General features: G+C 41.9%; 1 protein-coding gene across 4 annotated transcripts in view; it reads left to right on the top strand.

Annotated features, from left to right (window-relative positions):
* The window catches only part of cep126 (centrosomal protein 126), a 112,628-nt gene that overhangs the window by 81,029 nt on the left and 16,421 nt on the right, over positions 1-15,178 (top strand). For 3 of the 4 annotated variants that reach the window (XM_080196939.1, XM_080196938.1, XM_080196941.1), the window contains one exon: positions 7,622-7,752. In XM_080196939.1, the coding sequence (XP_080053065.1) occupies positions 7,622-7,752 (131 nt within the window). Of the gene's footprint in view, positions 1-7,621; positions 7,753-10,781; positions 10,886-15,178 lie in introns of those variants that run through there. The other variant, XM_080196942.1, reaches the window with a different exon arrangement.

The following is a 15,178-nucleotide window of genomic DNA, read 5'->3' as shown; positions in this document are numbered from 1 at the left end:
ACCAAATATCATGGTGACTCTGGCTTAAGACTGATAAAGTCAGCTAAGGGTTTCCCACTAACAACATTCACTACCTCGATTTGATATTTATTCTTAGAAGTGGATTATTTATCTCCAAATCAATCTGAATGATTTTTAATTTGAATATTTGAATTGGAAATTTGTGCTCAGCTATGTCTTGGCAGCTGATAAGACATTGGTTCTTTCCCATTGATTCTATATATGATGAATTACTAAACTAAGAGTTGTGAGGGGATAGAGGAAAAGAAGGAATGCTGGCGTAACTATCTATATCCCAAACAAACAACTTCTGAGTGAATCTATCAGGCACTTTTTAGTATCCTGAGAAAGAAAGGCATTGGTATAAACTTTTGCCAGGGGTCATAGGTCATGCAGTACACATAATAAATAGAAACAGAAGTAAGCCATTTGACACCTCACGCTTGCTGAACAGTCAGATCATGGTTGATCTTCAAAATCAACATCACTTTCTGGTACTGTCGCATATCACGGCCGGAATTCACCCAAAAAAATTCTAAGTGTTGAATTTGTGGGAGAACTGAAGTAATTCATGCTGGATTTTTCAGTGCGAGTTCACACTAGAATCTCCTATACTCTATGCAATGCAGGGGCCACCAACATGAATATCATTTGTTTTCAGGGGGTGGGGCCTATTCTTGCCCAGGAGGCTGACATCAGCAAGACTCTGCGCATGCTGTTGTAAAAATCAGCCTGTTTTAACCCTTATACGGTGGACAAATAACTTTGAGTAGACGTCTTATTAGTACAAACAATATTTATTTAAACCCACAAAATCAATAATCACCCACCCGACCAACAATAAGTTATCTTACAGAAAATACTAGAATTCAAGTACAATACAAGACCTTGACTTAATTGTGTGTGACTGACAAATACCCAAACAGATACTGGCCTTTATCTGTATGCTGGTCTTGGTAGTTGTCTGTGTAGTTTGGTCCTTTGCTCTGGTCTGGCATTCTGGCTGTAGTCTCTCTTTCTTCCTTCTCGGGTGTGGTGGCTCTCCTCTTGCTGGCGATGTTCACCATTGTTGTAGCTCGTTCGTGGGATCAGAGAGAGAGAGAGAGATTCCTGGTTGTGCAGCATCCTTTATACTCCGTTTGGTTTCACGCCCTTTTTTTGGCCATTGCCAATCAATCGATCAGGACTTGATCACCCTGATTGATAAGAGTCCAATCAGGTGCTACCACACCTATCTCTGGGTGTGTCCCTGGCGGCCATGCCTGTATGTGTTGTAGGCACATAGGTCACATACCTTCCTCCTAAATAAGGATTCACGGTGCCTTTATGTCTGGCACACAACCCAGTGTGATCAGACAGTCTCTTTCATCCTGGAGATGGCCCATATCCTGTGTATTCGCTCATCAGGGTTGCAGCCTGTTTGTCTGTCTTTAAACTGCAGCCTGTCGGTTTAGTTTCTTGCCCAGTTATCCCAGAGTGCTTTACAAAACGCCAATTTAGGTGGCCTGTTTGGCTACAATGTGCAGTGGCCCGCAACTGTTAGCCTGCTGTTTGTTTGCAAGCTCAATCACTGGCCAGCCCAGAACCCCAGCAGTCCTGAACCTCAACTTCCTCATGGCCTGATCACACACCACCCCCCCCATGACCATTCCCAGGCCCAGTCCTGGCCCCAACACCCTCACGGCCTGATCACAACACCCCATAACCATCCCCAGGCCAAGCCCTGACCCCCAGCCCCTCCTGACCCACCCTGATATTCAGCCCTCCCCCCCCCCCAAAAGTTTCCCCCCAAACAGTCCCAACCGGCCCCCAGGCAGTGGCAAACTCTCAGCAAGCAGACAGCCCCAGCCTGCTCTGATCTCCAGCACTCCCTCCTGCGATGATTGCCCCCCACTCCCACAGTGCAGGCTCCCTGGGAGACAGACTCCCCCGGCTGACCCCACCCCTATCTCCCAGCCCACCCTGATCGCTGGCTTCCCTCCTGCCCCAACCAATCCCTATGCAGAATGGCAGCAGGAGCCCCCACTGCCACCGATCACCCCTAGGCCATGCCCCCTCACCACAACCCATCTGCCCTGCCCCCTTGGCACTGCCCTATGCCTGGTAGACAGTGCCAAGGTGCCCCAGGGCATGGGTGTTTCTCCCTTTGCGCAGTGCCAGGGGCACAAGCTGGCACTGCCAGGATGTGAATGCCCAAGGGGTGCCACCCCCTGTCACCCGACCCTTGGCGGGGCCCCGACTGTCCCCCCCTTCACTCCAGTGGAGTCATCCTGATAATTCCCTGAAAGTGGGGACCTACTGTGGGAGAGGCTAGCAGGCCCAGAGAATTCAGTCCCAGGCCCAGTAATCACATTTAAGTGATATTGAAAACAGATTTAAATGACGTACCTGATCTTCCCACCGGTTTCCAGCGCGGATCTGATGGAGCCAGAAATCCGGCACTGGGAGATGCCTCGGGCCAGGAACGCACGTGCAAACGCCACTCATGCCTGGCCACGAGATTCTCCCACCCCGCTGCAGTAGAAAATTAGCATGGCAGGGTGGGTGAATTCTGCCCCCCCCCTCCCCCCAACCCCAAATTAATTGTAGCAGAAGGGTATCTGAAATAGCAAGGGTTAATGTGGGGCTGGGAAACAGTAATGCGCACTGTGGTGATGTGAAAAGTCATATGACTTGAGATTAGACCAGTTGTGGACTGGACAGAGACCTATGTAGAAGCAAGCATGGAATTAGCTCATAGCAGTTGTGTATTATCAATAAACACTTAATATTCAACCATGCAAAACTCAGAACCTCTTCATGAGACCTACAGAACATGTGACACACGGTATTAATTTCTACAGAAACCAAAAATCTGTTGATTTGTCTGGAATATATTTAGTGGCTGAGCATCCAGACCTCTCCAAGGCAAACAGTTTTAAAACAATTTCTGACACTTGGACCCCTAGTTCCAGATTTCCCAACCAAAGGAAACATCTTCCTAGCATCTAACATATCAAGGTCCTTATGAATTTTACTTGTTTCAATGAGATCACCTCTCATTCGGCTAACTTCTAGGAAATATAGGACCTGTTTACTCAATCTTCCCTCATTGGATAATCCTGAGAGACAATGTTGTAGTCCAGAGATCCTGACTAATGCTCTGTGGACACTGGTTCAAAAACCAAGATGAGGGCTAGAGAAATTTAAACTCAAATTAAAATCTGGAATTAAAACTAGTCTTTGTAATGATGATCATGAAACTATCATTGATTGTTGTAAAAATCCTTGTTTCCCTGATGCACTTCAGAGATGGGAATCTGCTTTGACAAAGGGTCACCTGGATTCGAAATGTCAGCTCTTTTCTCTCCTTACAGATGCTGCCAGACCTGCTGAGATTTTCCAGCATTTTCTCTTTTGGTTTCTGATGCCAGCGTCTGCAGTAATTTGCTTCTATCCAAATCTGCCATTATTACCATCTGGCCTATATGTAATTCTAGATCCACAACAATGTGGTTGATTCTTAATTGCTTTCTGAAATGCCGAGCAAACAAAGAACAGTACAGTACAGGAAACAGGCCCTTTGGCCCTCTAAGCCTGTGCCGCTCATTGGTTCAACTAGACCATTCATTTGTATCCCTCCATTCCCAATCTGCTCATGTGACTATCCAGGTAAGTCTTAAACGATCCCAGCGTGTCTGCCTCCACCGCCCTACTTGGCAACGCATTCCAGGCCCCCACCACCCTCTGTGTAAAAAAAGTCCCTCTGTTATCTGAGTTATACCTTGCCCCTCTCACCTTGAGCCCATGACCCCTCGTGATTGTCACCTCTGACCTGGGAAAAAGCTTCCCACTGTTCACCCTATCTATACCCTTCATAATTTTGAACGCCTCTATTAGGTCTCCCCTCATTCTCTGTCTTTCCAGGGAGAACAACTCCAGTTTACCCAATCTCTCCTCATCGCTGAGATCCTCCATACCAGGCAACATTCTGGTAAACCTCCTCTGCACTCTCTCTGAGACCTCCACGTCCTTCCGGTAGTGTGGCAACCAGAACTGGACACAGTACTCCAAATGTGGCCTAACCAATGTTCTATACAGCTGTAACAGAAGACTCTAGCTTTTATACTCTATACCCCATCCTATCCAAGCATGCCATATGCCTTCTTCAGCACCTTCTCCACCTGTGCTGCCACCTTCAAGGATTTGTGGACTTGGACACCTAGGTCCCTCTGTGTTTCTATACTCTTGATGGTTCTGCCATTTATTGTATAACTCCCCCCTAAGTTAGATCTTCCACTTCGCATTTATCTGGATTAAATTCCATCTGCCATTTCTCCACCCAATTTTCCAGCCTATCTATATCCTGCTTTATTGTCCGACAATGTTCATCGCTATCAGCAAGTCCAGCCATCTTGATGTCATCCGCAAACTTGCTGATCACACCAGTTATCAGTTCAAGGGCGATTAAGGAAGAACTTTAAAAAGGCTTCTTAAAATATGTTTTATGTTTTTAGAATCATAGAATCCCTACAGTGCAGAATGAGGCCATTTGGTCCATTTACTCTGCACCAACCACAATCCCACTCAGGCCGTTTCCCAGAACCCCATGTATTCAGCCTTATAATTCTCCTGAACAATACATTTAAAGTAAAGTAAAAGTATGGTTTATATATTAGTCACAAGTAGGCATATATCAACACTGCAATGAAGTTACTGTTGGGACATTAAGGGACAATTTAGGCTAAGCAACCTAACTTGCACATCTTTGGATGTGGGAGGAAACCAGAGCACCGAGAGGACACCCATGCAGATACAGGAAGAACGTGTAAACTCTACATGGACAGTCACCCAAAACAGGAATTGAACTCGGGTCCCTGACGCTATGAGGCAGCAGTGCTACCCACTGTGCTTCCCCTTTAATTTTACCATTTTACATTTTACCATTCCCTTTGATTGTCTCATTTTGCCTTATGTTAACTTCCCTTTTGTCATTTGATCTCACCTGTCTTTCACCCTTTTGTTCTTTTCCACCATTTTTTTCATAGAATCATAGTTTCCCTACAGTACAGAAAGAGGTCATTCAGCCATTGAGCTTGCACTGACAACAATCCTACCCAGACCCTATCCCCATAACCCCACATATGTACCCTGCTAATCTCCCTAATATTAAGGTGCAATTTAGCATAGCCAATCAACCTAATCCACACATTTTTGGACCGTGAGAGGAAACCAGAGCACCTGGAAGAAACTTGCATAGGCACAGGAAGAACGTGCAAACTCCACACAGTTACCCAAGGCTGGAATTGAAGCCTGGTCCCAGGTGCATTGAGGCAGCACTGCTAACCACTGTACCTCGATGCCGCCCTATCATTATTTTATTCCTTAAGGAAATTAATGTTTGTTGTGAACAATTAATTAATTAGTTAAATTAGGACTCCCAATCTGAGTTCTATTGGATGCATCCAGGGATTCTGTGGTAGGACAGGCTGAAAAATGCTATGGGGCTGTTTATCCATTCAGAGGCTGGTTTCTCCCTGCATTGACTGTACATAGGCTCTAATGAACCTCTGAACAATCAATGTAGTGAAAAACCACACTCAAGTGTGTGTGTGTGTGTGTGTGTGTGTTTGTGTGTGTGTGTGTGACAGAGAAGAGGTGGGAGTGTGTGCAAGAGAGAAAAAGGACAAAAAGGTTAAATATTTTATAGAAAATGAATACATATGAGAAATAAAAAAGAAGTTTATAAATTTATTTTTATATGTTTATCTAAAACAATTCAATTTTTTGTGGTTTAACTCTTCAACTGAATAGGAATATTTCTAAGGGGTTCCGTCAGTACTCTTGCAAGGTCAAAATGGTTCCTTAGCCTGAAATTTTTGTGAAATCCTGTTTTAAGTATTCACCATTGCTTATTTATAGTACTATTTTGTAATATATTTTCTAAATCTATCATAGCCAACCCTTATCCCAATGCAATTGCTGTATTCTCATTTAAGACCTTTTCTAATTTGTTATGATCCTTGGCCAGGCCCCTAAGTTGTTGGTGAAATGTGGTTAGGGATTAATAACATTTTGTTTAAACTAAATGAAGTTTGAGATTTAAGATACTTGCCATAGAATCAAGCCATAAGATTCCATATGTATTGAACAAACAAAAATAATCTTTATTATACAACGTTAGAAAGATAAAACAATGTACAATATCTATCATATACTCTAACTTTGAAGGTAAATATTAGGTACATATAAATTAATGGGCAAAATGTGGTCAGACACAGCACATCACAGAATAAATGACAGATGCTACCAAAAAGGATTTCTCAACCCACCTAGACATTAGTCACCTTGCAGAACAACCATTCTCACTGAAACTCTGTCCCCCTCATGCGAGTTTCCAATCTTTGCCTTTGACATCTCACTTTGAAATTTTGTCCAAATGTCTCTCCAACTCAGACCACTTCAAAGATGGCCCATCTCTCAGAGTTTCAGTCTCATCTTCTGAGATTCCATTCTGCTAGATTTCCAAGTCTACACCCAAACCCAATTCACAAGCACAATTTCAGTTCTTCCACCATTTCAAGCAAAACACTATGGCTCCAAAGGGGTATCTTTGCCCCAACAGGTCACAGTATAGAATCCCCAATCTACCTCAGCTTTCTTGTACCTCCAGAGCTTCCACTTAGTCCATTTTAATTAACAGGGCTTCTCCCAAGCCCACTTCAAAGTCTGTTCCCTGCAACCTTTTTCCTTGCTTGGAGCCTATTTCTCTTCCTCTTTCCCGTTGCTTAACTAGGAATTGTTTCTGCCCCTTGCCTTTGTCCTTTCCCTTCATTTTGGGACCTATCCCCGCCTGCTCCCATGTCTGTCTTTCTGGGACACATGCTGGTTGCGGTGCTCTGCACCCAGTTACATGAGATTTTGCAGCAGTTCTCTTCTTATGCACAGGCATATTGGACAAGACCTGGGCCTGAAGAACATAAAAATATAGAACCGTGCATGTGCGGCCCACTGCCAGCCTGTGCATGCATTGAAAGTCCAAGTTTCTGACTCGTGTCCAAGATTAAGGCAAGTTTGGATTTCTTTCGACCGAGCTGTCAACTGATTGTGTGTTGCATGCAAACAATGCTGAAGAGCTGTTTCTGTGAACAAGCTTTTCTATGAATTCAGATGCAGAATAATTAGGATTTAATAAAATGGGGTGATGGGAAGTAATAGGTTGTGTCCAATATTGCAAGAAAGGATAATATCAAGGTTAAAAAGCAGGGTAAGGTGCTAAGGAATATACTGATTTTGATGTTTACCTTGTAAACATTGCTTTCAATTTAACCCAAGGATATGTGATGAGAGAGATAATTGAATTAACCAGATATTATTCTTTGTTAGTGAAGTTTTATATTAAAGAATTATACTAACTGAAAATTTTGCTCTAGAATCTAGACTTGAAAATGTGAAACGAGAAAATATTAGCTAATGCAGGAAATGGAAATGAGAAATGTTCTCATCTCAGAGTTATTGTGCTGACCTTCTTCCAATGTGCCAGAATGTACCAAGCTGATGGATTGGGATATCTTTAATTTTTTGGTGAAATATATCTTATATTTTCAATTGTTAATTATTGTTATATCTTTTATTCCTGAAGCATTTGTGACTGCTTCTAGAAGAAAGTACTCCACAGATACTCACAACAATGGAACAAAACACAGAGCTCTTCTTGAGCAAAGGAGAATGAGTATTGGTTCGGCCATGCATAAATCTGATCAAATAGGACAGGTACTTTCTTATAATACCATACCTGAATGTCTCTGAATTGGTCTTGCTTCCATTAAACTGTAGGGCTTGTTACCTGGAAAATTTGCTTCTTAAAGATTGAAATAAATAAAATCAAAATACTGCAGTTCATGGAAATCTGAAGTATAAATAGAAAATGCTGGACGAACTCAGCACTTCTAGTAACATCTAGGCAGGAAGAAACAGAGTTAATGTTTTGAATCCAAGGATCAAATGGACTTGAAACATTAGGCCCGATTTTACCATTGTTCTGTGCCCATTTTCGGGCATGAAAACTTGGTAAAATTGGGCGTGAGGCGAATAGCACGATCCGTGCCCGTGTCTGTGCCGATTGCCCTTTTACCAAGGCCCGAAAATGGACGTGATCGGGACTGCGTCTGAAAAAGGCACAATGTCATTTTCGGCTATTAATAGGCTATTAATTTGGGAATTAATGGGCTACATGCCAAAACTTACCAGAATTTCCTCCCTTTCCATCGTATTCGCCCCGTCCAGATTTGGCACGAAACAGACATGGTCAGCAAAGGTCTGTTTTGGCGTTCCAGCTTCTGAAGAGGTAAGTTCAGAGCTTCTGGCGGCTCTCTGACTCAGATCAGTGGTGGGGAACGGTGGGGGAGGGGGAGGGGGGAGTGGGAACGAGGAGAGATGTGGGCCACATCATTCTCTGCTTGGGGGGAGGAGGAGGGAGGTGGGTCAGATCATTCCCTGGTGGTGGGGGGTTGGCAGGGGGGAAGGAAAGCCAGATTGTTCTTTGGTGGGAGGGTGGAGGAGGGGGCAGGCGGATCAGATGTATCTCTGGTGGTGGGGGGAAGGACGGAGGCCCGATCATTCTGTGATGAGGGGGAGGAGGAGGGAGACCAGATTATTCTCTGGTGGGATGGAGGGTTTGGGATGAGGAGGTGGGCTAGATGGATCTCTGGTGAGGAGGCAGGGTGTGGGGTATGCGTGGGAGGGGAAATGGGGGGATCTGCTACCACACTGCAGGCAATCGGTGGAGGGGGAGTGGGGCAGTGGGCTGCAATCAGTCTGGGTAGCGGGGATTGTGGGTGGATAAGGGGGATTGTGGAGGCCATCACTCCTGGGGTGCATACATGTGGCAGGGGAGCATTTTGCAATTTTTTTTTACTGCACATGTGCAGTTGAATGCCCCGATCAAAGGGACCAGCAGCATTTTGGGTGCGATAAGCCCCACCCATAGCGCAATTCAGCCTCACTTTTTTTTTTCAGGCTGAGTACGTATGGGGGTGCCTGAGGGCAGTTTTACAAGTCGGATCTGAATCATGCCCAGATTCAGCACTTAGAATTAAAATGATAAAATCGGGCCCATTCGTACTGTTTCTCTCTCCACAAATGCTGCCAGATCTGCTGAATTTATCAAGCATTTTCTTTTTTGAAATCATTCTAACAATATGAGCTGTGACCCTGGCCACAATTAACGTGAAGGCACTAAAGGTGACAATTTATTTTGAAATTTGGCCACCCCAAACCTGTGTACAGGAAAATGGCTGTTATTGCCTCAAACTGTTCTCACTCTGTCTTCTTTGAATATTCCCCACCTATGTAATGATTGATATCAGAATTAAGAAACAATAGTTATTAAGACACCTGTGATGTGATGACTGTTTGCTAAACAATTCTGATTGTGCTAAGAATTACATTGACAACCAATGTAAGATTATCAGTTGAGCTTGCAGAGTGGTTAACTTACATGTGGTTGAGACTACATATTTTAAAACACAGGGCCCTGTCCTTTGCAGACAGAAGAACATGTACACATGTTGCGCTTATTTCAACTAAACAAAGTAGACAACATCTGTTCTCTGGTTCATACTCAGAACTTGTCAAATCAGAGTCAACTTGCCTGATTTGAATTTTATCAAAGCTTAGAAGTTAACTGACATCAGCTAATTGATACATTGTCCATGACAACATCTCTACCAATCAGAGTCCACTTGTTACCCAATCAGCACTTTCTCTTCAGTATAAATTATTGTTCCTTTGGCATTCAGAATTCTTGTGAATTGTCCTGATGAGTGCAAGACACAAAGCTTGCCCAGGGTTAACTGGTTTGTTCACTGTGCACTGGGATGACCTTTAAAATTGGTGCTTAAACCTCACGCTTCTAAGTTGTTGGTGAAGTGGGCAAGTCAGAGGTGCCACCAACAGTACATCGTGGGACTCAATTCTTAAACATTGTTTTTCAAAGTGCTGCAGTATACAGTGGAGGAAGTCACCATTGCCATTGGCAGCTTCAGTGCCACCTTTCCCACCCATCGTTGGCCTTTGCCAATTTCTGGAAAAATCCCATCCTTTGTGTCTGTTTTCACAGTAGAAAACAATTTACCTACCAAGCGTAGAGGATAACCAACAGGTTATTAATGGTGACGAACATAAAATAGGATTAATATTAACAGAGAAAAAGTATTGGATTCAAAGCCAACAAATCAAACCTTCTAGGGTTTCAAAAAGGTTAGCTACACAGATTATTCTGGTCATGATTTTCCAAAATTCCTTAAATATTCCAGCAGATTGAAAAGTTCATAAATGTAATAGCACTATTCATAGAAAGGAGGGAACAAGAAAACAGGGACCTACAGGGTATTTAGTCTGATGTCAGTCATTGGAAAAATGTTAGAATTTATTATTAAGGAAGTTTTAACAATGTACTTAGAAAATCATTATATGTTAAGACAGAGTCAACATAGTTTGTATTAGAAGGAAATCAAATGTATTAGAGCCTTTTGGGGCTGTAACTTGTCAGATAGATAAAAGGGCTGTAAGATATTTGGATTTCCAAAAGCCAAGCAATAAGGTGCAACACAAAAGGTTATTACGCAAGTTAAGGGCTCACAGATTTGTGTGTAATAAAGTAACCTAGATGAAAGATTGGTTAATGGGCAGCAAGTAGGATTAATAGTACATTTTCAATTTGGCAGGTTTTAACTAGTGGAGAGCCACAAAAATCAGTGGTGGGGCCTCAGATTAAATTATAATTTATATTAATGACTTAGACGAAGAAACCAAGAGTAACATATCCAAGTTTGCTGATGACAAAAAGCCAGAACATACCCAAAGAGCGCTGACCTGACTGGAGGCGCCAGCAGCAATGGTGGAGCACAAAACAGAGAGTGGGAAACAGTGCGAACTTGATCAACAGGACCGGCAGTTGCAGGTATAAGATTTAATCAGGGTAACAAATTATTCAAAAGAGTTGAGGAGTGAAAGCAGTTCAGTTTAAAGGTTAAAAGTGTTTTATTGAGAAATGACAATTCGAGTCTAAAACATTGGATAGATGTAGCAGACACATGATCTGTGACAGGTGAAAAGGTTTCCATATCTTTGATTGGCCTTTGCTATCTACTGTAACAACTTGTTGTGCATCTGGGACGGCACAGTGGCACAGTGTTAGCACTGCTGCGTCACAGCGCCAGGGACCTGGGTTTGATTCTGAGCTTGGGTCACTGTCTGTGTGGAGTTTGCACATTCTCCTTGTGTCTGTGTGGCTTTCGTCCAGGTGCTCTGGTTTCCTACCACAGTCCAAAGATGTGTGAGTTAGGTTGATTGGCCATGCTAAATTGTCCTTTAGTATCAGGGGACTAGCTAAGGTAAATGCATGGGGTTATGGGGATAGGGCCTGGGTGGGAATATGGCCGTGCAGACTTGATTGGCTGAATGGCCTCCTCCTGCACTGTAGGATTCTATGATTCTATGATTTAGGCTGATTTAAAATGTTGAGCTGAAACTAGCAACCCTCAAATTTTCCATTTTGGCTATTCATTTACAAATGTTATTTCTTGGGGTAGGTGGGTATCTCATGCCAGTCCATAATTCAATGACATCTTCCCATTCAATTGTCCATTTATCAAAGGATAGATTCTCAAAAATGCCCCTTTCACTCCAACCTCTGATCCAATCAGGTTACCCTTTGGGTTACATCTTGGAAAGACGTCTGGTTACTTTCACCCTGACAGTTACTTAGTAAGTGGGCTTGAATTCCGCTATATCAAGTCTACCAATGATTACACAAAGGCTAGTTTATATGTTATGTCCTTAATCAGATAATTGGCTTCCTGATGAAAGCAAAAACTATTCTGGAAGGTCTAGCAGACTGCTGAAGAATTGTTTTCATTGAGGATAAAGAGACAGACCTATTTCTAAAATATCCAATTAATTCCTGAATTTATATAGTCACAAGGCATTTCTTACAAGCGTATATGTAAAAAAAAAGTGATTTCACAGGACAGCAGGTGGATGATTCACTAGTAAGTATTAAATCCTTTGTCTAAACTAGTGTAGTGGTTTAAACTTGGACCAGTAAACTATACTGTATCAAATTAATAATTTAACCAGCTAAACTAATTAATATAACTTGAATAATTGTTGAATAATCAGACAAAAGGAGAGGCTCCAAATCAGAGCAACACTACTATAAATCTAAATTGAACAGGAGGAACAAAATAACAAAATCGTGACGTGATGTTACAGTTTCAGGAGTCAATTGGGGCAAGTATATTGGTAAGCTTGTATTTTAATTTAAGTTAAATCAGTCAATTATAAATTTAGACTAGATCGATTTATTAGTATAAAAACTAAAACCAAATTGTTAATTTATCACATAATTACAATCAATGTTCCATGAATTGATCAAAAATAGGGGATGAAGTTTAAATTAAATAACATGACATTGTGACGATGGAAGGGTTCTAAATTTTTTGGTAATTTAAAACTGCAATATAAAGATAACTAGAATTGAATACATTTCTATTAAATACATACAAAATAAATTGATGTTGCCATAATGATAGCAGCTGATTAGTATCCAGCTGTTGAGTCTTTAAATTTATTTCTGTTAAGTCAGTTGATAGTCTAATATACTACATCCTGTTCAATTTAGGAACTCCAGGATAGATCACATGACCTGGACAGCCACAAAATGCAATAAGTGCCATCAGCTGGAGCAGCTCAAACTCAGAATTTCTGGGTTTGAGTGGCAGCTGCAGTGCATCCACGTGGTTGAGAATTTCATGTTCGTCGCTTCTCGGCCTTTTGGCTAAGATTAAGTGTAGTATCGACATGCTGTGCTTGGTTGAAGTCATTAGGTTACATTTCAGCTTCATTTCAAGCAATTTTTCAAAGCGGCATCTCAGTCTTTTGACTAAGATGCAAATGAGATCAAGCCTTGGAGGAGGAGCAATACCTGCTCCAATCAACTTGGATCATGTAGATCAAGCCCAAGACAGGAGGTGAGAGCCCTGTCTTGTCAGCTTGGATCGGGAATGTCTCAACTTGTCGAGACTCTGAATTGGACTTGATTGGATTGAATTGGAATAAAAACAAAATAACTACATACTTACACTATCAATTGATCCTTGTCAACATGAGAGTTAAGTGGTGGAAGCAGCTTATGCGCAGGCTGAAGTATAAAAGACAAAAGATGAGGCAAGAGGTTCAGGTGAACGATTGCTGAAGATGTAGTTCTGATCAGGCTTTGTTGAGTCTTACATTGCAAATGGACTCAACGCTTCTGATTATATATCTTATTCTAAGACCATCAGTTTAAAGGCATCTCGGATGCTGGTCATGAGAAGATTATGTACATTGATCTGTTGTGGTACCATGCCTTATGTGTAGTAGTTGCAAAATAAAATAAAAGATAAAATAGAAAACTAAAAAAAAATTATTGGGAAAGTTATAGAGGGACATATTTGCAAGGAAATTTCAGAGGTGTGCAAAAACTATCAAGCAGTTATAATAGGGAGACTTTTTAATTGTCCTAATATAGGCCCAAATTGTTACACAATAATGAGAAGAGTAGAACAGTCTCTAAAGGTGTTTAGGACAATTTTCTACATCAGTATGCTGGATCTGGCTCTATGGGATGAGGGAATGGCTAAATGTTAGCCAAGTAACATTAGGGTGCAGTGTTCATAGTATCATTAGATTTGGGTTAGCTATGGAAAAGCACGAGGAACAATCAAGAGTGCATGCAATTGCTTGAGGGAGGACCGAAGGGCAAGAATGGATCTGGCTCAGGTAAAATGGGATCAGAGTTTGGCAGGCAAAACCATAACTGAATAATGGGTCGTTTTTAAAGAGAACAAATAGTTGAATTATTTTCCCACGAGGGGAAAGGTAGGACAAACAAAGCTAGAGATCCCTGGATGGCAAAAAAGATGAAGAGTGAGATGAAGCATAAAAAAGGTGCATATGGCAGATTGATAATACAAGTGAGAATCAGATTGAATATGGAAAGTTCAGAAGAGAACGAGTAAAGAAATAGGAGCAGCAAAGAAAGGCATGAAGGAGATTGCAGCTAACATAAAAGAGAATCCAAAAGTCTTTTCTATAGCCATATAAGTAATAGAAAGGTGATAAAAGGAGGACTATGGCTGATTAGGGACCAAATGAGATTTACATCTGGAGACTGAGAGCATGGCTGAGGTTCTAATTATTTCTTTATATCCTTCTTTTCCAAGAAAGAAGCTGCTGCCTAATCACAGCGAAAGAGGAGATAGTTGAGAAATTGAGTGGGTTAAACATTGAGAAGAGGAAAAATTAGAAAGGCTGGCTGAATTTAAATTTTGTCAGTCACCAGGACCAGATGCATCCCAGGCTTTTGAGGGAAGTCAGAGTGGATACTGTAGAAGCAATGGCTATGACTTTCCAACCCTTCTTGGACAGAGGACTGGAGAATTGCAAATGTTACACCTTTGTTCCAAAAAGGCTGTAAGGATAAATCCAGCAACTACAGACCAGTCAGTTTAACCTTGTTTCTAGCCTTTTAATCACCAACAACCTGGACCAAAATTAACAGTCACTTGGACACTATATGGATTGTGTTTTTTGATGAAATAACATAGAAGGTAGATGAGGGTATGTGATCAATACAGGAAACATAGACTTCTAAAAGATGTTTGATCAAGCTTTTGGGGATGGTATAGTCAGAAGGATAGATACTGCCATCTATCCATTACAGCCATTACTGGGAGTTCCAAAAGTTGTGTTGTCTACAGGTGTCATGTAAAGGGCACCTTCTCATGGCTGGAGAATAACGTGCAGGATCTTTGTCTTAGAACTGAGATGAGATTTGTTCACTCAAAGGATTACGAATCCTTGGAATTATTCTGCCCCATGATCTTAGTGAGCTGAATAGACTTCTGCGTTTTCTTATCTTCTTATAAGATGCAACATAACAGGCTTATAGACAGAGTTGAAACCCATAGAAGGAAAAGGACAGAAGCAGGATAGATAGGTTGTTGGCTAAATGACAGGAAACAGTGATGCTTTTCAAACTGGAGGAATGTAGACCAAGAGTTAGTTTTGGGACCAGTGCTTTTCTTGATCTATTTTAATGACCCAAACTTGTGGGAGCTAGGCACAATCTCAACTGCGGATAGCACAAAACTTG

Source organism: Carcharhinus amblyrhynchos, chromosome 10, assembly GCF_965287045.1.
Source record: "Carcharhinus amblyrhynchos chromosome 10, sCarAmb.v2.hapA, whole genome shotgun sequence".
Taxonomy (NCBI): domain Eukaryota; kingdom Metazoa; phylum Chordata; class Chondrichthyes; order Carcharhiniformes; family Carcharhinidae; genus Carcharhinus; species Carcharhinus amblyrhynchos.
Note: the sequence above shows the minus strand (reverse complement) of the source record. Positions and strands in the feature narration are given on the sequence as shown.